The sequence below is a fragment of the Panonychus citri genome, unplaced genomic scaffold (assembly GCF_014898815.1).
Source record: "Panonychus citri isolate SS breed McGregor unplaced genomic scaffold, ASM1489881v1 Contig00011, whole genome shotgun sequence".
NCBI lineage: Eukaryota > Metazoa > Arthropoda > Arachnida > Trombidiformes > Tetranychidae > Panonychus > Panonychus citri.
The window spans coordinates 362,093-383,934 of record NW_026515416.1 but is presented as its reverse complement, the minus strand read 5'-3'; the positions used below and the strand labels follow the sequence as shown (position 1 = coordinate 383,934).

The 21,842-nt window shown below is 32.1% G+C and overlaps 3 protein-coding genes across 7 annotated transcripts; 1 reads left to right on the top strand and 2 right to left on the bottom strand.

The window, feature by feature from the left end:
* Positions 1-222: 222 nt before the first annotated feature.
* On the bottom strand, positions 223-11,419 carry LOC128392108 (mitogen-activated protein kinase-binding protein 1-like). Of its 2 annotated transcripts, none has more exons than XM_053352101.1 (8): positions 11,215-11,419; positions 10,427-10,944; positions 9,443-9,844; positions 8,335-8,715; positions 5,743-7,947; positions 2,825-2,924; positions 2,477-2,569; positions 223-2,250 (listed from the first exon to the last, which is right to left on the bottom strand). In XM_053352101.1, exons 2-8 carry the CDS (start codon positions 10,730-10,732, stop codon positions 1,190-1,192), a joined length of 4,548 nt encoding a protein of 1,515 aa, XP_053208076.1. In that variant the 5' UTR covers positions 10,733-10,944; positions 11,215-11,419; the 3' UTR covers positions 223-1,189. The 2 variants fall into 2 exon arrangements, with proteins under 2 accessions (XP_053208076.1, XP_053208069.1); XM_053352094.1 differs by having other exon boundaries at positions 10,427-10,849.
* A 188-nt stretch (positions 11,420-11,607) lies between these two features.
* Positions 11,608-18,079, top strand: LOC128392124 (disks large homolog 5-like). Of its 4 annotated transcripts, none has more exons than XM_053352118.1 (5): positions 11,608-12,337; positions 12,624-16,307; positions 16,398-16,863; positions 16,981-17,373; positions 17,453-18,079. In XM_053352118.1, the coding sequence occupies exon 2, from the start codon at positions 12,656-12,658 to the stop codon at positions 15,986-15,988; it is 3,333 nt and encodes a 1,110-aa protein (XP_053208093.1). In that variant the 5' UTR covers positions 11,608-12,337; positions 12,624-12,655; the 3' UTR covers positions 15,989-16,307; positions 16,398-16,863; positions 16,981-17,373; positions 17,453-18,079. The 4 variants fall into 4 exon arrangements, with proteins under 4 accessions (XP_053208093.1, XP_053208087.1, XP_053208103.1 ...); XM_053352112.1 differs by having other exon boundaries at positions 11,609-12,337; positions 12,582-16,307; XM_053352128.1 differs by having other exon boundaries at positions 11,609-12,337; positions 12,582-16,307; positions 17,450-18,079.
* On the bottom strand, positions 18,039-21,690 carry LOC128392156 (WD repeat-containing protein 86-like). The gene is made up of 5 exons (XM_053352138.1): positions 20,888-21,690; positions 20,472-20,825; positions 19,899-20,355; positions 18,435-18,538; positions 18,039-18,364 (listed from the first exon to the last, which is right to left on the bottom strand). The coding sequence occupies exons 1-5, from the start codon at positions 21,104-21,106 to the stop codon at positions 18,185-18,187; spliced, it is 1,314 nt and encodes a 437-aa protein (XP_053208113.1). The 5' UTR covers positions 21,107-21,690; the 3' UTR covers positions 18,039-18,184.
* Positions 21,691-21,842: the final 152 nt, after the last annotated feature.

The following is a 21,842-nucleotide window of genomic DNA, read 5'->3' as shown; positions in this document are numbered from 1 at the left end:
TCTCCAAAAGTTTATTTCTGATTCTTGTTTGAATCAAAATTAACGGAATTGATTGATTATAAAAACTTTTTAAACTGTCAAACAGTTAATTAGGAATCAAAAGTTACTGATAAGTGACATGGATTCAAAGACAAATCTAACGAAAAGAGAGAAAGAAAAAGAATGAGAAACAAAGTTTTTTACATTCTTTCTTATAAATAAAATTGATTAACTTTAATAATATCATAATAATGGTAATAATTAAAATTATAATAATAGAAAAAGTGAATTATTATTATAATTAATAAATAGTTTGGCGGAAAAAATGATCAAGATCTTAATTGTCATTGATGTGAAAAAAAGAGGTGAAAGAGGAAGAGTTGAAAAAAATGTTCAATGGAAATGTTTTCATTTCTTTGAGTTTTGTTTTCCTTTCGCTTGGATTGTGTTGATGTTTTCATCGGTTGTTATCTTTTTGTTGTTGATTGTTAATTGTTGATTGGAAGAGAAAAGGATATAAATTGTTGATGGTTGATTGTTTGGTTATTTTGTGTGTGGAATGGATATGAAATGTGAGATAAAAATTGATTGATTGGTTTTAAAAAAGACGAAGACGTGTTCCTCTTTTGCATGGAATGTACTTATTGTTACCTTGATATCGATAGTTTGCTAAAATAATGATGAAGATGAGGATGAGGATGAGGATGGAGATGATGATGGAAGGCTCTTACTTTCACAATACTAAAAGGCAATACTAAAAAGGCACTAAATTTTTCATCTTCTTTCCCGTGATTGTTGTGTTTCTACTGAGAGAAGAAAGAGAAAGAAAATTCTACTACCTGGATAAAGCGAGAGAGAGAGAGAGAAAGAAGGACAGAGAAAAAAAGGTAAGAAAATGGAAAGAGAAAACGTAATAGAGAGGAAAGAACAAGTCTGAGAAAAAGCAAGTTTTCTTTTTCCTTTTTTGCATCCTCATCTTGGCTTTTTTTCATCTTGCTTATTTCTCGTTCCCTTTCATTCCTTGGATTTCAAGTCATGCTGATATCTTTTTTCTTGCTTGTTTTTTTCCCCGCTTGCTTTGCTTTCTGATGAGTTTTTCCTCTCCAATGTGGCTTTTTATATGTACACTAACAATGATGATTAGTCGTCATCATCTTGATTAACATGGTTATTTGTTTCTCTCATGAAAATTTTGATTTGTTATTTATCATTAGTTTTTCTTTTGATTTTCCTTGGTCATTCTCTGTTCCACCATACTGACCAATCTATCAGAATATTGTTGTAAAAGGTTCATCGTTTGTATCATACTCTCTGGCGGTAAACTGCTTGTCGGCTCCATTGTATTTGCCATAACAGGGGTGTCACCATTGATTGGTGGTGGAGGTACAACGGTGGAAAGGTTTACATAGGCTTTGGAAATACCATCAACCAGTAAATTACATAGAGCAATATTTCCCGCCGCTGAACAGCGGTGATAAATTTTCTTTGCATAAGTGGCAATATGATTTAATTCATCGACAACATTATGAACTAATTCCATGGTTAATGGGATGGAGGCTGGATTACTTGAGGCAAGATCATATTGTTTGTCGTTTAATAGGTTCATACTTTTGTTATGCAAATTGTTGACAGTTAAATTGTTACCACCCGTTGAATTGAGCCAAAGTCCGTTTCCAGTTGAATTAGGTGACGTTAAGGTAGAACCAGCTCGTGTTCTGGGAAGTGTTTCTCGATGATCAATCATATCAAGATTATATTCACTTTTAGATGATCGAAGTTCAAAGTTACCCCAAATTTTTCGTGATTTGGGCGATGTAAGGTCAGATTGTTTGGTATTTGGCACCGCTTGGCTGGTTGATGAGCGTCTTATTTGTCGAAGTATATTAGGCTTTGGTGGAGTTCCAGGACGGAGAGTTCGAGGTAAGGCTTCTGATTCGGAAGATGTTTCCTCTTCATCTGAACTACCAGCACCTCCTCCACTAATGCTGCCATTAAGATAATCTTTACCTTTTTTCCACGATTGAGGTGGGGGAGCGCTCATACGACCTGAACTAAATTTACCTCCAGATGAAGGTAAATGTGAGACTGAAGGTGAACTCCAAAGACCCTGAGATTTTGAGCCGAAAGATGGACGAAGGTAAGACGACGATTCATGATTTCTAAGACTGGTCGAACTTGTACTTCGTTTCATCATGGAATACCCGTGACTAGAATTAAGATCGGATTGTTGTCTCTCCCATAGAGGTGCAGTTGGAGTCGTTTTAGAGCCAACTAAATTAATCGAAACAAAAGAGAAAAGTAATTAATCAGTTGAGCGCAAAGTGAAAATAATAATAAACAAATATTAAAACATCAAAATAATTATTAATAGAAAAATTAAATTCTATTAATCTTGAAAAGTAACAATTATTTAAAGGAAAAATTTTCCATTGTTATGCAAGAATTAAAAAGCGATTCACTAATTAAAAGAAAAAGAAAATTGATTATTCAATCTTACCATCGAAAAAGTTATTTGCTTGAGAGGCTGGTAAAAGTTTTCGCTGTGGAGTCAATGAAATATCGCTTAAGGAGATTGAACGGCGAATAGAATCTAAAAAGAAATTAATAGAATTAAATTAAATTAAAATAATGATCATATTTATAAACAAATATTAACAACAATTAATAAACAGTAAAAAAGAAAAACTTTAAACAGGTTAAATTGTTGAATTTAAAAAAGTTTTCTTAATGAGATAAGATTCACTTTTTAGGATTTGGCTTATCATAATCTAATTTTCTTCATAATTAGATTATTATTATCGATAATTGGTTTAAAATTGATAGATTAAGATAATTGAATTCTTACTATTTTTGGGTAAAGGTAAAGTTTGAGTATCACCAATATCCCTTAGATTGGCTACACTTTTACTTGAATTAAGGGCAGATGATCCTCCTTTCCAACCGAGCTGTAAATTAGATGATAAATGAAACAAAATGAGGTGAGTATTTTGATTGGAAAATGATTCGATAAAAGTGATTAAATAGATTTGTAGATTAATTTTCTTAAACTCATCATCATGTTAAGTCAATTATAATTATGATTTTATCGAATGGGAGATGTAATATAAAAAATGCTTTACTAAATAATAGATATCACAACTACTAATAATGATGATCAACATGATAAAAGTATTATTATAACAAGTTTATCATTCGAGGGCGCGGTACCCGAAATTAGGGTAACTCTTTTTTCATCATTAACATTTTACTGACCAAAGAAGATGAGGATGAGAGAGAGTGAGAGGCGAGTTTTAATTATTAACCTTGATTAAAGAGAGAGAGAGAGAGAGAGATAAAAAGTTTTAATGTAATATGGAAGGCCTGATTTTTGAAGGTTAATTGCAGCTTATGTGTAAGATGTTGATCAAGTTTGATTGTAATGAGGATTAAGATGATAAACAAGAGAAAGAAACATTTTAATAATCATTAAGATGATGAAAATGTAATTAGAACAAGAAATTTAAATGAAAACAATCAACATTGAATTAGACTGTATATGGATGTTGATTGTAGGTATTTGTGAGTGTGTGAAGGTTTTATTGTAATTATTATCTTCACAATAAGAGTTATTATTATCATATTAGTAACTTATTATGAATTTTATGAATAGATGAAAAATTTCACATACAAATCAAAAGATGAGATTCTCATTTTTTTTTACTTTCTATTAATAATATCAATATAATCGGATTACAGGGCATCATCATTATCGTAATCATTATTTTCAATCATTTTCATTGAAACCAAAACTTTAGTGATTTACTCATGATGATGAAAAATTCAATAATAATCATGATAAATAAGAGGTAGTAAGATATTAAAGTTATAGGAAGGAAACAAGGGAAATGATGATGATGATGATCAATATGAAGGAAGACAAAATAAAAATTAAGCTGACACACGAGCTGTTTGTTGGGTTACATTGTTACCTGTGATGTTCAAGTTGATATAATGTAATGAATTGTAATTATTATAATTGTAATCATCAGGCTAAAGAGATGATGGTTTTCATAAATAATACACTAACTAATAACAACTATTGGGTAACTTTACTTAAATGAATTGGCAATATTTTTTCCCTTTCCTTCAAAGTTAAAGTAGAAAAAGTTTGGCAAACTTAATTTCTAATTCACTATTATGTATATTAACCTTTTCTCCCTTGTTAAACTTTCATTTCATTCAGGATTTCATGGTAATTGCGATGGAATCTCATGAAAAGAAAGCAAAAGAATCTTTTAAGTGGTTTTCATTTTTTTTTGTAGAGCCATCGATGTTTTTTTTCTCTCTCTCTCTCTATTAACTATTCTATTCTTTAACAACAATCAACAATAATATCGTAAACTTAAGCTGATAAATAAGCAAATAACATCTTTTTTTTGTGAGTATGTGATGTAACCGGATGAGGTGAGATATATTTACATGAATACTATGAATTAATGGATGGATGAATAAGATGATCCATCAACAAATTGCATGTAAAAAAGGGTTCCCTTAACATATTATCAGGTTTCAGTTAAATTGTACACCTTGACCAGTCAAGTCCGGCAACAATAAGATAGAGAAATAACAATAATAATAATCACAATCAAACATCTACACACAAAAGGTTGTGCTAATATTTTTAATTTCTAGATTAACTGTCATTGATTTAGAAGTTTGTATAAGAGAAATGATGAATCATTATTGATTATCATTAATAGAAATATGATGATGATGATGATGATGATGATGGTGGTGGAGAGTAAACAAGACAGATAAAAAAATTTAATAAACATTAGACTAAATAATTTAGTGAATGTTTCTTGTTAGTGTAATGAGTTGTGTGTGTAAGGACAATTAGGATTAAGTATGAACACGATGATGATTGTTAATAGTTATTATATTAATGAAATATAAAACTCAATGGATAAGGTGAAATTAAAGGTCATTCCAAAAGCATGAAGTTGGATTTTCTAAATTACAAAGTTAAATTGAAGAGAGAGAGGTAGAGATAGATGGAGATGGATGAAAAAAAGAAGACCCCATTAAACCGTGATGATGAAGCAAAGTGTTCACCGGGAAATATGTTTCTTCTTCCGGCTTGTCATGATGTTATAAGTCATCATTAGAGTTAGCAAATTATTGGCTGATCAACCATTATTTGTGTTGATTATTGTTGTTGTTGTGATGGTGGCGAGGATAATGTTCATAGGTTTCAAAGGTTTGATTTTAAAAATGAAATTTAGGAAGATGAAAAGATGAATATCATGTAACAACATCATCATCATCATGACAGAAAAAAATGATTGAGGGAAAATCATAAAACGGGTAAAGAGTGAAAGAGAGAAAAAGAGAGAGAGAGGGAGGATGAGAAAGTAGAAAGATGAGATTGTATTTTTTTTCCTTCATCTCCAAACACAAATAATAATCTAATTTGAAACTATAAAATTATTACATCTACAGTCAATTAAATATAACCTGTCAATTATTTACATTATCATCATGGATGATCAATATTTCAAAATCTTATATGATATTGTCATGATAATTTAAAATGATATCCTAATATGATTATACTTTTTCCCTTTGTATACTATCCTTCATTAAGGTGGCACCTCTTGAGTTGTCACTTAATGTTGATGAATTATTATTTTGTCCTGACGACAATGTAACATATGAAGGATGATGATTATGATGATTAAGTTGATGATGATGTAAAGATAAACGGACGAAGATAAAACTTACTGTTTCCAGTTTTTTTCTTGCTTCACTGATGGCTTTAGTTAACTCTTCGCGTCTCTTGGTAAGAGGAGGTTTCAGGGTTGACGTCGATCTAGGAGTTCTGTAGGCTGTTGATGGTGATGAAGATACTTGTGGTGTTGTAGGTTGAGATGATTGAGATAAATATCTTGCTGATATGCTTGATCGATTCTCAGATTCAATGTTATTTGATGAAATAATATTATCACTTTCAACTGAAACATTATTCATCTCTTTGCTTAACGTTTCAAAGTTGTTTTTCATGAAACGTTCACGTTGATCAAGACGATCAAGATTTTCGGTACTAATGTACAACGGGTTTCTTGTTATAATTCGACCACTTCGATCACTTTCACCACCGGCAGTGCCCGAGTCTTCATCATCACTGTGCAATTCATTGAAATTGGGCACACTCACTGAGGGAACTAAACCACCGCCACCGTAACGGCTTAGGTTACTTTTACTTCGTCGGAAACGTCGTAATCTATCCTTTAATTCATCCTCATTTGTTTCACGAATCTCAAAGGTTGACCCACGGATCGATTCACTTTGAGGATAATAGATTAGATCACTACTATCGGTGGTTATATTTTCCTCCTCTTCATCTCTTTGCCAACTACCACTGGCTGATGAAGAGTCGGTTAAATGGCGAGATCGTCCATAATGTCCATCTTTACCTGATGATGTATCAATTTCATCATTTGCTGGAGATTCTGATTTACTGTTATTTAAATTGGGATAAGGTATGATAGCATCATTGGTAAGATAAGATTTAACGACTAGATTAGGAGTGTTTTCTATCCTCTGAGCCCATCTTCCTTTAGGTTGCAAATGAGCGGGAGCTGCTGATGAAGGTGGAGTACCATTATTATTATTACCAGGTGAAGATGAAGGTGATTCATCTGATTTACCATTCTTATCATTCATTTGTTTCTTTGCCCAAGAGGGTAAAGATTTAAGGTTAAATCGGTAAGGAGATGAGGATGCTGAACCATTTCCAGATCCATTGGTTGTTGTAACATTTGGTGATTTCTCATTTTCCAAAGGTAATGATTTATTAATTATATTGGCTGGTTTTTCGGGTGGAACCGGTGGTAAGCCTAGTTTAGCTGCTATTGCATTGGCCATTTCAAGTGGGAGTTTCCAAACAAATATACAGCTGTCACCAGATACAGATATAAGGTAACGACCATTGAATGTAAACTTAAGGCCAGTAATAAGCTCAGAGTGACCATTAGAGGTTGCCATGCAATCTCCTGAGGTCATATCATGGACGTAAAGACTTTTATCCGTACATGAAGCGGCGACAAAAATGCACGCCGGATCTAAGGCAACTTTGATTAGTGTCCCATCATTACCCAAGGAACCATCGATTACATGAACATTTTTACCTGTTTCTGCATTATAGACACGAACTGCTCTATCTTGACAAGCAGTGACCACTGAAAATCGTCCACGGTCAACATCCATATCGTAAAGGGTACTTTTACCAACTACATGATGTTCACGGACAAAGTTAACTTCATCATTATTTAAACTATTTTGACGGAAGATGATTGATTTATCGGCACCACAACTTATCATTTTTAAATTACGTTTCTCTATATCGGGAATAAATTTCACTGCTGTAATGGAAGATGAATGGTCACCTAAAGTTTGCACAGGTGAATAATTATTTTCAACATCAAACACATGGATAAGTCGATCACGAGATGCTGAAGCTAAAAGATGACGTCCATTGGGTAGTTGATCAGAATATTCAACTGATAAAACTTCAGCATTATGAGCTTCAATTGAACACTTTTCCTGTTGACTTGCGAAATCAAATATTCTTATATTACCCGATCGATGACCGGAAGCAAGATGACGACCATCAGGAGAAACTTTAATACAACGAACACCATTTTTAGAATCAAATATATTCTCATTCTTATCCGAATTGGAATCACCACTTGCTTCTGGATTGATATCTGGATCACAAATGTAGGTTAACTTGGGATCCATGTAAAAAATTTTCAATAATTCTTGTGAAAAAATATTCTTCTTGTAAACATATGAATCCGCGGAAATATTATTCAAAGGGTTGATTGAATCTAAATTCCAAACTCTAACTGTATCATCACTGGAACAGGTTATAAAGGTTCCCGGTGGTAAAAGTTGTTTGGCACTGACCTTTGCATTAGGATAAGTCTAAAGGTTACGAACAAAACGAAAAAAAAGTTCGAGAAGAGAAAAAAAGAAGAGGGAAAAAAATGAATAAAGTTAATCAATTATTAAAAATTTGACAACAGTTAAAGTAATGATTGACAAGAAAAACACTAAATCTTTTAACTCGCTGATTAATCAATCAACTGATCAATAGACCGGATAATTTTCTCAATAAACACAAGTATAATTGTTCTTTATGTCTATCGAAAAATAAACAACAACAACAAAATAAAAGAGACAAGATTAAGGGGAAAGTTGTCAATGTTTGTAAACACGAAGGTCTCAAAGTTTAATTTACTTTGATTGTTTAACTAGTAAATATGTTATTCAATTCAAGAATTTAGTAAGAGAGAAAGAGAAACGACTTACCTCAATACCCCAAATACAGGCACTATGGTACAAGAATGATCTCGATTTACCGACACGCTTGAGATCTCGGATATCCCAGATATACATACTATGATCAGTGTAAACACAGGTAACCTTTTTATTGATCTCATCAAGACTGATGGCAATGGTTGATGGGAATTTAGGATTAGAGCCAAAGGGTGAATTAGTCCCATTACCACTACCATTTGGCCCTGTTTCATTTCGGTTTAAACCTTTCGCAATATCAATACCCAAGGTGTGAGGCCTCGGAAGGGTACAGATAAATTGAAGGTTGACAGGATTGAAACATCGGATGATTCCATCAGCACATCCAACACAAATTATATTATGTCCAGTACTTAGACAATTGGCACTTGAAGTCTAATATAAAAAATATATCGAAAAAAAAAGGTTAATATTACAATAGTTTGATAATAATAAACAAATGTTTTGATAGATAATGAAGGTAATAAAAAAATCGATGAATAGAAATACAATGAATATCATATGATAACAAAAAAGATGTTCAACAAAAGAGAAAGAGAGAAGATAAATTCAATGATGATAAATGTAAATTGAAAGGATAACTTGACAGGTGAATAAAGTTTGAATATTATAAATAATGATTATGTATTTAGGAGGAGTGGGTGTAAGTAGTACGTGAATGTCGCAAATCAGTGTTAATCATAACAATTAGTAAAAAAGAGAGAAGAAAAAAAGTTTCATTTTTTTTCGTGTTGGAAGTTTGTTAGTCACAATTCGTTGCTTATTTTTCACTTATAAGAGACGAAAGGAATAGTTTTATTGTGTTGTTTTTATTTCTTATTCAAAAACTACTAATTTGTCCTTTTATTTATTTTTTCCTGTCTTTCTCTTTCTCTCTCTCTCTTTAATCTTCTAAGCTAATATCACTTATATGATAGCCTTGATTTTTTTATAAGTAATAGTATTAATACGTATTTAAAGGTGAGTGATGCAGTTTTTTTTGCTGTGTCTTAGCAATAGTAATAATGGTAATTGTTAGTAGTTTAATGATAAGAGAGTGAGATTAAGTGATTAGATTGGATGAAATGGAAAAATATTGTTAAGGTTTGTTTTTTATAATTACCCTTAATTCAACCCATTTATCAAGAAGACGTCGATTATTAAATTCACATAGAAGCCCAGAACGAGCAATGGCAAAGGTACTTTCAGCGGCCTCACCAAGGCCACATGCAACATCACAGAAATAGTTATTCCTTTGGTCACCCAATATTGCTGATCTACCCATTAAAGGGGCAGTGTCCATTTTACTTTTAGGTGACTTTGAATATTGAAGATACCAAAATTTAACATGTCTATTACCAACGGTGACGAAATATTCACCATTTTCACTAAAAGATATTGCTTTAACTTTACATGAGACGGTATTTGAGGCTATTTTAATATCATTCTGCCAATCCCAAACATTGACCATTTTATCACGATGAGATCCAATGGAGACTACATATTTCATGTTAGGTGAAAAAGCCTAAAATGGAGAAAGAGGAAAATATATATATAAAATTAAATAGAGAACGAAAAAGGAAGAGATTAAAATTGAAGTGAAAAAGAGAGAGAATGAAAGAAAGAAGAAAAGTGAAAAAGGTGTAAGCATAATGGCGATTAATTAATCGAGTAACCTTGAGCTAAAAATGGAAACTGACCGAAAATGGGTCAGTTTAAGAAGCAAATTATTTAGACAAAATTAGGAAAGCTTAAGAACAAAAGGTTGAGGAAAGAGCTAGAAATTAGCTAAAATGAGAAAAGAAGGGATAGAGAAAGAGGAAAGGTAATCCTTAAGAAAGAAAGAGAGTGAGAAACCTGAGAAAGGCTGCTTTCTGAGCCGGGATGATGATGATGATGATGAAAAGGAAGAGAGAAAGACGGAAAAGTTAGGGAGGAAAGGCTATGTGATAAAGCTTGTAATCTGATTGAAGAAAAACATACACTGACAGACAGAGAAGGGGAGAGACAAAGATGTCAAAATGTTGACATAAAGTTTCATCAAATAATCGAAATGAGTCAAAATAATAACAATAAAAGAGCAAGAATTGGAAAAGAGTTAACTTACAACACAATTGATTCCATACTTGTGTCCAGAAGAAAAGGCAACTTGTTGACCAGTTGATAAATCCCAAACACGGACACAAGGGTCATTACCACATTCACCGGTGGCAAGATATTTACCATCCGTTGAAAGGGAAAGAGATGTGATACTTTTAAGTGTTCCATTGATGATGTGATATTGTTTATTTCGTTTGATATTATAAACAACTACCACAGATCCAGCGGGATAAGCGACATTACCAGAAACCGAATTAGTGTCAAGAGCACAATTATTGCATACAGTTAATCCAAGAACTTGTTCCAATTTCATCTTGGATTATGTCTTTTTTTTCAATATTTATGATAAAAGGAGGGAATGGTGATGATGATAAATATGATGATGGTGGAAGAAACAACGTTGTCTTACAAGGAATAATCATCAAAAATACTAAAAAGAATAGAAGAAAAATCAAAAATAGACAAACAAGCAAAGGATAGAGAGAGAAAGAAAAAAAAAAGTATAAGGTAAGAAAATCAAATTTTCTGTACAAGAGATTTAGCAAAATGTGTGTGTGGTGATGAGAGAGAAAAAGAAAAGGTAAAAGAGAAAAGAAAATTAGTTGCAGGATATTATTGGATAAATAGATTTTTCTTTCAATATAAAGATGAAGAGATGCTGGTAATGAAGAGACACAAATTAAGGTAAATTATAAGAAGCAAAATTAAAAGATTAATAGAAAAATATTAAAAGCTAGAACCCACTCACAATAAATGAAACAAAAAGTTAACTAATCTAAAAAAAATCAACTTTACCTGAATATCATTTCTTGTAACCAAACCTTGATTACACATCATACCAACGAAACAGTAACCGCCATCTTTAGATTAACTTTCAATTATATTGTTAATCAATCCAGAGAGAGGAAGAGAAAAAGATTAACAAACAATTTAAATTAAGAACAGAAATTAAGATTAATAATTAGAAATTAAAAATTAACAAAGGAAACAATTAAAAGATTCCAATGAATACAAAGACAAGATTAATGAGGAAATTGAATGAATTTGAATTTAAAATGGAAAAGAATAAAAATTCGATTAATCGAAGAACATTTTTTCGATACATCGAACACCTTTTTCTCTTTTTCGGCTTCTCCTGTTTGAGAGTCGAACGTAAGCCGAAGCTGAGAATAAGCTGATGATCAGTTAGTAAGTTTTTCTTCATCAGAAAATTAATCTTTAATTGTTTGTTGTTGTTTCTCTTGTTTCAATCTGATCACAATTAGTTAATCTGTTTCTCATTAATTTTCTCAGCAAATCTACTTATTCAATGGATCAAATTTTAATTCCTTGGCCGGTGTTTCCATCATCTTGATAATTTCTCTTCCATCATAACAATTGGATTTATCATCATCATCATCTAATATTTTTTTTTATTTCTACTCTTCATCTTAATTCAGTTTATTTTTTTTCTCTCTTTCTCCTTTTTCCTCTCTCTCTCACTTTCCTCATCATCTTCTCCCCAATCTCTTTCACCTCATCTCCATCTCTCTTACTCTTTTTTTTTCATGATCTTTCTCCTTTCCAACTAATACTTAGTTTCACTTCTCTTTCTTTTCTTTTCTTTTCACTTGTCTCTCTCTCTACTTCTCTCTTTTATTTGTCTCTCTTTTTCTTTACTCGACTGTAAATGGTGGTGTTTATATACTTCATCTAACGTATATATCCAATTGAAAATGAGAAACAAAAAATGTTAATCTTATTTAGGTCATCTTTTCCAATTTAACTTACAATTTCGTCACTTTGTGCAACTTGGTCAATCGGGTGAACCCTTGATGGTGTTAATCTTTCACTATTATCATTATTTTAACTTTAAATCAATTGAGATAAACATCAAATCAATTGCGTGTTTGTGTCTACACAACCCTAAGATATAAAGGTAAGGCTTAAAAAGATTTTCCTGTTACACCTAAGGTCTATTTCTAATCCCAATCAAACTTTGATTTCATCATATTTTTCATTCTTATTTCTTTTTCTGTTTCATCATTTAATTGACGTTCTATAAATCTTATTGTTTTCCCCATTCAATTGTCATTTAGTATGTTTGGAATATTTTTTTTCTATTTATTGTTATTCAGTAACTAATTTTATCTCTTTTTTTTTCTTTCTTTCAACTTTTATAGCAATTTCTTTACTCATAAATTCTAATATACATCAACCCTTAGTGATCCTTATTGACCCGTTGAAATTATTCAAGATGACGGATATTTTTTCATGCCAATCTTGCGGCTTAGAGCAAAGATACAATGCTGTTCTTCATAAATACGATAAAGTGGTCAAAGAATGTGCTGAACTGAAACAATCTCTGGCTAAAGTTCAAAGTCAACGAGATGAATATATTAAGGAAATTAATCAAGTGATCACAGCTCGTTTAAAAGCAACTCAAGATTTATCCAGAATGACCGAAGAAAGAAACTCAGCTATTCAAGAATATAATCTTATCATGTCAGAAAGGGACACGGTGCATAAAGAGATTGAAAAATTACAAGAAGAATTAAGTGAAAATCAAAAAAAGTTAACTACTCTTCAAGAGGAGAAAATTGTAAACATTGAACAAATTGACAGTTTAAAACGTGAGATAACAACAGTGCTAATTGATCGTGATCGTTTATCCAAAAAGATTCAAGAAGATAGAGCGAGATATGGTGATTATGAAGAAGACTCTGTTTCGCCTCTCCGATCACCTCCTTCATCTGTTAACAACAATACAAACTCTAATTCAAACAACAACACTAATCATAATCACAACCACAACAATAACAGCAACAACAATAATAATAATTCACACAATCAATGGGACTCTTCATCTTCAGGTATCTCTTCCTCATGGAAACAGACCAGTTTAGCTTCAATTGGAAGTCATGGTCAATCGCAATTAAGTTCATCAAGATTAGATTCAATGGAACAGGTTAACGTTGAAATTGAAGTTCGTCGACAAAATGAACGCTTACAACGGGAATTAATGTACTGTCACAGTGAAATTGAGATACTTAAAAAGGAAAGAGATGCCGCTCTTGAGTTTAAAGAGAAAGTTGCACTTGAACGGGAAAGCATGAGGACACTTTGTGATAGATTACGAAAAGAACGAGATCGAGTTGTTTGTGATTTAGCTGAAGCTTTACGAGACTCTGATGATATGAGAAAACAACTTAACGATTCACAAAAGGAATTAAGTGAATTACAAGAAAAATTAGAGAGCGATAAAGGTTGTGGTAATAATATTTATCAAGATCAAAGTTGTTCATCACTTTCATCAACTCTTTCATCTCCAACTCACATTACTGATTCTCAACAACAAGTTCCCACTTCACCAACACCCACCCTACTTGATAGAGCTTATAACAAGATATATGGAGTAAGAAGATCTCGTAAAACAATTGATGTTACACCCGAACAAGAAGCTCGTGAAACATTGGCCTCTCTCGATAAAGTTTTAGCCGATTACTCCAATCAAATAAAAGTTGCCAAAAAAGCTTTAGAAAAATCTCAAAAAGAGAAAGAAAGAAATGGCGGAACATGGCCTAAATATCGTGGACCTCAAATTCTTAAACTATCCGAAGATGAAAAGTTAAACGGTGGTCCAACCATGAGATCAATTAATCGTAAAGGACGTAAATCTCTAACTGTTTTTAATCCAGTTATCAAGACAAATAATGATTTAACATATAATCATTTATCAAAAGGAGAATCATCAGTAAACGAACCTAAAAGCGGGTCTACTTCATCATTTAATCGGCTTGAATCAAACAATTTCCCCATTTATGATAAGATAAATGAACAACCGCCTCCAACAACATCAACAATCAATGATTATCACTCTAATTCTTCTCGTAGTACTCCATCCAATTCATCAACACCGATACCAATTAGTAATAATGTCCTTACACCATCAGAGAAAATATCATCAACCGATCTCCATCCAGAAACATCTAATTGCCTTCACAATTATGATTCACTACGAGAATCAATTAATTACCGTTCACGAGGTAAAGCCGATTCCATAGATTATTCAGTTGTTTCTGCTCAAATTCAATCCTATCGAGAGAGAAAAATTGGTGACAGTAATTATCGTCGAGCAAATAACAGTACGAAGTTAAGACCACACTCAATTCACGATGTTCTCTCTGATGCCTTTAGTCGGACAACTTTGTCTCTCTCAAATCCATTATCATCTCTATCAACTTCCGATAATCACTCACAACAACAACAACAACAACAACAACAACAACAATCACAATCACAACAACAACAAAATCATCACCATCATCAACAGCAATCATCTCATGACTCTTATGAACTTGCACTATCTAAACCCTCCTTACCCATACCACCAACTCGATCACCAGGTGAATCTATTGGTCTTTTCCGTGTTGCTCAACCTCTAAATAAAAGACCCTCAGTCTTCACGAATCATGTTCACCCTGTATCAGGATCGTTGCCTTCATCATCTTATCACAATTCACCAAATTCAATTTCATCTTTGACTCGGTCACATCATTCACCATCATTATCAATTAACCAAACTCTCCCACCTCGTTGTTCACCAAATTCACCTCATTCTCCAATCTATAATCCTCATTTATCCAGAACAAATGATTCAGGAATAATTTTAAGTGAACAAAATCGCCTTTACGATCTTCCCACCACAATTAGTACTTCCGGAACAACTTCCACCCTAACCAATAGTAATAACGTGAATAATAATAACCATCATTATAGCAATAGTATTGTTAGATCGATGAGCTCATACCAACCAAGTGTCGCTAAATTAGCAGTTAAAGATAGTCACCATGAAAATAATCGTTACTCAAATGCATCACCAACATTATCATTAGGATCTGATTATCCCAATTTAATAAACATACCCCGAACCTCATCTTCCCATCATCACCATCATCCTCATCATTATGGTCAAGCTTCACTTCACATACCCCAAACAAGTATTTACACTGGCGTTGGTATGGGCTATAAAAGCGACGAAAATGAAAGTGATTTTGTTTCCTCTTACGATAGACTGTCAACATTTCCAAAGCGAAGTGCTCGTATAAGAATACCCTCTAATCCAAGTGTAACTTCAACATGTTCCAGCGGTAAACTGTCCACCAGTTCAATTGAGAAAGTGGCATCTTCAGCTCACTCTGACCGCGGAAGTCCAATATCTTTTAACGTTGAATGGTTAAGCTCTGGACGACGGCATCGAAACGCAAATGACCTGATACCTTGTCCTGGTGATATAAGACATATTGAGATAAATCGTAGCTCAGGTACCCTTGGTATTAATATAACCTCCTGTTCAGCGGGCGTTTTTGTCACCACCGTTGAAAAGGATAGTCTTGCTAATCAATCGGGAATCCAAATTGGTGATCAAATATTGGAAATATGTAGTATCAATATGCGAAACGCTGGTTACGATCATGCGGCCAATATCCTTCGTCAATGTTCAGAAAGACTTAATCTTCTTGTGCAATATAATCCAAACAAAATGGTAGCTAATAAACAATCAACATTAAGTCAGGTCAATCATAATTAAAACATCGAGACGAAAATCAAAAAAAAAGTTACAGACTGGAAAGTGATACTATCAGAGAGAGAGAGAGAAACAAATAAAAAAGGACAATAAGACGACAACGATAATTAATCAACACTAGATGCTCACAACAACTTTTCTTTATTGCAATTTAAATGATAGACATAATTTTTCCCCCTTTTTGATCATCACAATTAAGAAAATTAAGAGGAATCATATACAAAGAAACAAAAGGATATTTTTTGCTTCCTTTCAACTTAATCTTTTCTCTTAAATATCAAACTTAATGACTGGTTTTAAATTACGAAGAATTCATTTCAAGGTAATTTACCTATTAATTGATTGTTATCATGTTACATAATTTTTGACAATTTACTAATTTACTTTTTGCCTTTTCTCTTACCTCTTCAAGACGATCTATCAACATTAACCAGAATCACTCAGACATGGAAAGAGTTTTCAAAGTTTTTTCCTTTCACTGTACATCCTGATAGCTATTTTGATGATATCCAACAATTAACAAGAAACATTTATGGTTAAATTAATGATCTTCTTGATTAACATCGATCCATTGATTGATTTGGATCTAGTCTTTAATTGTTTCTTTTTTTCTCCTACTCTTAAATTGGAGGAACTAATTTTTCCACTTTTGCTCAAGCAACAATCGTTAACTCAATTTCTAATTGCTTTAAACATACACAAAGTAATCAGTCGCCTTCTTCTTTAATCATGTTAATCATCTAAAGAAATTAACTCTTACCTGTTGACATTATCATCATCTACTAAATTACAATTAATTTTTATGCACATTTCACAATCATAATTATATATAAATTCAGCTCATCCGAACCGTTAATTGATCTACATTTCAACGCAACGTAAGTTAATAATCTAAATCAAATTCAATTTATCCGCAGAATAAGTGTCATTAGACTTTTAATTCTTACTTCAATTAATTAATTAGTCAATCGAATTTTCTTTTATTCTTTTTTAAGGTGAACGAACCATGGAAAAGTTTTTGGCATCAGTTCATCTGTATTAGTATTTATTTATATTCTATACCTGTTTACATCATTACATCATCTTCCTCATCATCTCGCCAGTATGGATTTTAGTAACAACGACCTAAGTGAGGGGTAATTCTTGTGAGGAGATCGATTATCATCAACGGAGAATCCGTCACATGGCCTCCGTTCAATGCAATGGCTTTAGATGGACCTAAAGTTAGATGGAAAAGCGGAAGTCTCTGTATCAAAATGCTATTTGAAAATCTATTGCTCCCGAAACCCCGATGCTATTGAGAAACAACAATTAGCAAAGTTTTTCGCTATTATTTTAAATACTGTTATGTTGATTGACTCTTTACTCTGATGGTAAAGCTTTCAAAGGTAATTCATTTGATTCTTAATTATTAATACATTTGAATATTTTTATTAATTTGACATTATCTCTTTATACCATAAGCAGCAAGAATTAAGGATGTTGGCGGGAAAGCTTTTAATCATTTGAAGGACATTGGTATCTTATCGATAACTTGATTGCTTGATTAGATAAAAACACTCGTAATTAATCAATGTGAAGAAAATTTCTGTTCAAGAGTCCAACCAATTTACCAAAGATGTAATCCCCGAATAGAGATATTTTCAATCCATTACATTATGGATTATATTTCAACTGATCTACTGTCCATAAACGGAAGGTGTTAAATACCAGACGAGGTCAGAACGACCGATAAACACAGTTTCGAATATAATTCCTATTTATGGTTTCATTTTCGATTTTCAAACCAGAATTAACAACGATAATCACTGAATGATTAAAACTAAACCATTATTTTACCTTCTACACGAATGAAAAATACAAAATGTAGTAAAATTGGACTTTTCGACCGTATAAACAGTTACTTTGGACCATTTTTCATCTGAAATTTGGGTCTAATTTAAAATCGGATTACCAATTAGACTCAATTGATGTAACAGTTAGCTTAAATTCAATCTGGTAAACTTGATAACTTTTACCTGCATGTAAAATTGTTGAATGTAAACAAGCTGAATACAATGATTTATGAATTTATTATATAATTTACACCAATGATATTCACTGAATTATCAGAATCGATTGATTGATTTAATCGAAAAGTTTTGTTTATTATTATGACAAACGATAATAATTAATAGAAAAAGAAAAGGAATCAAATTGTTAATTTCTAACATATTTATCAACCACATCGATGGCCCTTCGAACCGCTTCACAATCATCATCACTATTTTCATCTTCTTCAATTCGTTTACCAAAAACTGTCTCTTCCTTAATATCGCTAATGTCCCATACACACAATTTACCCAAAAGATCACAAGTGAAGATACGATTGGCAGCAACCTGTTAATCAAGAAGAAATTAAAACAATTAGTTTAATTGGGAGCGAAAAAACCATTGGAAATGTTGACACCTGAAGTCCAGTTATCGATTCTTGGTGTCCATGTAAACTTTTCCTCAATGTACCCGATTTGGAATCAAATATATTCGCAATACCATCTCCTAGGCCAACACAAACTGAATTAAAAATCAACAATGAACAAAATTAAACTTGATCATCATACGAATACACAATCAAATTGTCAACTGTAATCAGAACGAATCTAATGAGAAATTAGCAAAATTCCAATGGTATAAACTCGTGCTCAACAAAATCCATTAAGAACAATGGAAACTAATTAATCATTTAAAGTTAATCATGATCTGCATTTTAATCTAGAGAAGAAGAAGAAAAAAATCAATTTTAATCACTCGACTAATTTGGTTGGTTAACTTTTTTTCACTCATTCAACTGAACTGAACTGGAAAACCAACATTTGTCCATTGACCTTTTCTAAAAGGTTATAAAACTGGACATAGATTGAAAATCGTAAAGGTGAACAATTAAATGGACTTGTTAATCAACGTTTTAATTACCATTGCAATAGAAATGAAATTGTATTTAAAGTTTAAATGATGATGAAAAAATCGTAGAAAAGGAAATGCTCAAAATAGAAAAGGAAAAAATATCTTCTCAAGAAAAGTAAAGTGTTTATTTTCGTGGTTCCTTTTCCTCCTTCGTCTTTTTTTTTCTTCTTGTGGGAATATATTTTTCTCTCGGAGAAAATGTTATAAATCGTATTCTCTAAGAAGAGAATAAGGTAAAGAAGATGAAGGAAGATGAAGGAAGATAAAGAGACGAAATAAAAGGATAGGAAATAAATACAAGGAAGAGAAAAGAAAAGTCCACAGACGAAAGAAACTGGAATGAACTTTAAACTCTCTTCTTCTTGTTATTATTATTCTTCATCTTCTTCCCAATCAATTAACTAATTTGAGAATTAAATTGCCATAGAGAGAGAGAGAGAAGGATACAGTTAATCGACAATCAATTGATTTCCAAGTTACCAAAGGGAGAAGGTAAAGAAAAAGATCTTAAATCAATCATGTTTGTTATGATTTTCTCACTTGGAAATGTTATTCAATTTAAAGAGGAGATTTTAATTTATGGAGAGAAACATAAAAAAGTATATAACTCATTTTCCTGAGATAATGTTTCATTCAAATTCCCAGAAAAAATGATGATGATGAAGATATAATGATGATAAGAATAATAATAATAATAGTAATTGAAGGGAGAAGATTTTACCATGACTTGAAAAGGAATTGAAAAAATGAAGAGAAAGTTTTAATTTGATTTTATCCCTGAAGGTTAACCAAAAATTTAGAATCACGGTTTATGGTTATTAACCATTAACTTTTAACTAATAACGAGCGAGAAACTAATTAAGCAACAATTTACTGGTTCCTGATTAATTTATTATTACTTTTTGTTTCTCATTTGGTTTGTTTGGTTAGCATTTGAAAATGAATTGATCAAGGAATCGGATTAATTTACCTAATCCGTTGTAATATTGGACCAAAGAGACACCACAAGAATTACCATGAAAAACTCTGACACATTCACCAAATTCAATGACCCAAGCTCTAACTGTCCGGTCATTTGAACCAGAAAACAGCATTCGATTGTAGGTAGTACATGAGATGACCGGTCCAGAATGATCTTTCATCACCTTCACCGATTCCCCTGTAACCGCATCCCAACTGATTAATTTACCATCGCCCGAGGCTGAGATAAATTGTTTACTATTTAAAGGGTCAACAAGTAAACTGAATATTGGTGCATAGTGGTCAGTAAGAAGCTTCAAACAATCGCCATATTTAAATGACCAGATTCGTATGGTACAATCAACCGAACCCGTTACCACAAGGTCAGTTTCCAATATCCGTCCAGTGTAATCAAAGTCCGAATCGGTTGGAAGAAAAATAATTGGATAAACACTTTTGGTATGACCCTAAGAAATTAATAATCAACAATTAACCAAACAACACCAAAGGGTTAAAAGTATTAATCAATCTAATTGATGAAACGAAATTGTGATGATTACTATTGATTAGAAACTTTAATTACCTTGTATGTTTGGAAACATGGACTTAATCGAGTTAATTGTTCTTTGGTTAATCTATCAACATTACACAGTTTCGGTTTATTATCGTTAACCAGATCAATTGAATCTTCATCTTGATCGTCGTCAAAATCATCATAAGGAGTTATAACTACATTGGAAATCCAAACTTTAGCAGTTTTATCATACGAAGTGGTGAATAGAAAATTAGATTTAATCATAATCCGATTAATCTTGGAAGAGTGACCAATGAATATGAAGAGACAATCCATCGTCTCTATTGACCATTTGCGAACTGTTTGGTCAACCGATCCCGTGTAAATGTACAAATTGTCAATCGTTGAACAAGTGATTCCAGCCTAAGAGTAAACGGGAATAATGTAACGAATCAATTGGTCAACTAATTAATTACAATTCTAACCTCATGTCCAACAAGTTTACCAATTATTTCCGTTGGTGTTGAAAAAGTACTCAACACAAGGGCAACTCCAGTTTCTCCGGCAATTACAATCATTGACCGATCATCACTTATCTCCATTAAATTAATTGCTCCGATATTTGTATCAATATCTTCAATTAGATTGTCAGATTTGTTGGTAACTGTACTTTTAATTGATCCACAGCCCATCTTACCCAGCATAACTGATTTAACAATTAACTTAAATCACTGTTCACTCATGATTGTTTGAAAAACGGTCACTTGTTAATTGTGATCTAAATTCATTAATAATTATCATCGTACCTCCAACAATTTACATTACTTGATTAAAATCACTTGATTGTAATAATATGAGAACAATTAAAGAAACTGATCAACTTAATTTAGTTTGAATATCAAAATTGGTTAACTTAATCAATAACATGTAAATAAATTGAGTAATAAACTTTTGATTTGTTGGTAAATTGTTAAAGAGAGAGACAATAAATAACTGAATCAAAATGGGAAACCTCAAAATCAGAGGAGTTAATTGTGTTGTTATAATTAACGATAACCATGGTTACTTTTGATTCTTGCTAATTATATGCAATATTAATGCAACAATATAATCAAATGTTAATCAAGTCAATGATTCTGGGTCAATTTGATAAACATAAACCTCTAGTTGATTGTTGATCACAATTTGTTGGATTAATTTGTTTCTCTCATCAATAACAATCAGGAAAAGCTAATAAATTGTTTATATTACTTTTCATTTGCAACAATTTACCTGATTTCACCTTGAACACAATCAAGAGGTTATCATGAACACTGGCAATTTGTGAATAATCAACATTAATCAATGATAATCATCTCTCACACTCAAGCAAACTGATTACAAGATAATTAAATATCCAAAGTAGTGGTCAGTTATTATTGACCATAAACTCTTGATTGT

Excerpts from the sequence above, each read along its gene's own strand:
- LOC128392156 (XM_053352138.1), bottom strand. The coding sequence starts at position 21,106 with ATGCTGGGTAAGATGGGCTGTGGATCAATTAAAAGTACAGTTACCAAC. Across the intron at positions 20,826-20,887 it reads GTAAACTTGTTGGACATGAG|GCTGGAATCACTTGTTCAAC; the intron begins GTTAGAATTGTA and ends GTTTACTCTTAG. Across the intron at positions 18,539-19,898 it reads CCAATATTACAACGGATTAG|TTTGTGTTGGCCTAGGAGAT; the intron begins GTAAATTAATCC and ends TTTTTAATTCAG.
- LOC128392108 (XM_053352101.1), bottom strand. The coding sequence starts at position 10,732 with ATGAAATTGGAACAAGTTCTTGGATTAACTGTATGCAATAATTGTGCT. Across the intron at positions 9,845-10,426 it reads AGTATGGAATCAATTGTGTT|GCTTTTTCACCTAACATGAA; the intron begins GTAAGTTAACTC and ends TCTCCATTTTAG. Across the intron at positions 2,251-2,476 it reads AGCAAATAACTTTTTCGATG|TTGGCTCTAAAACGACTCCA; the intron begins GTAAGATTGAAT and ends CGATTAATTTAG.
- LOC128392124 (XM_053352118.1), top strand. The coding sequence starts at position 12,656 with ATGACGGATATTTTTTCATGCCAATCTTGCGGCTTAGAGCAAAGATAC.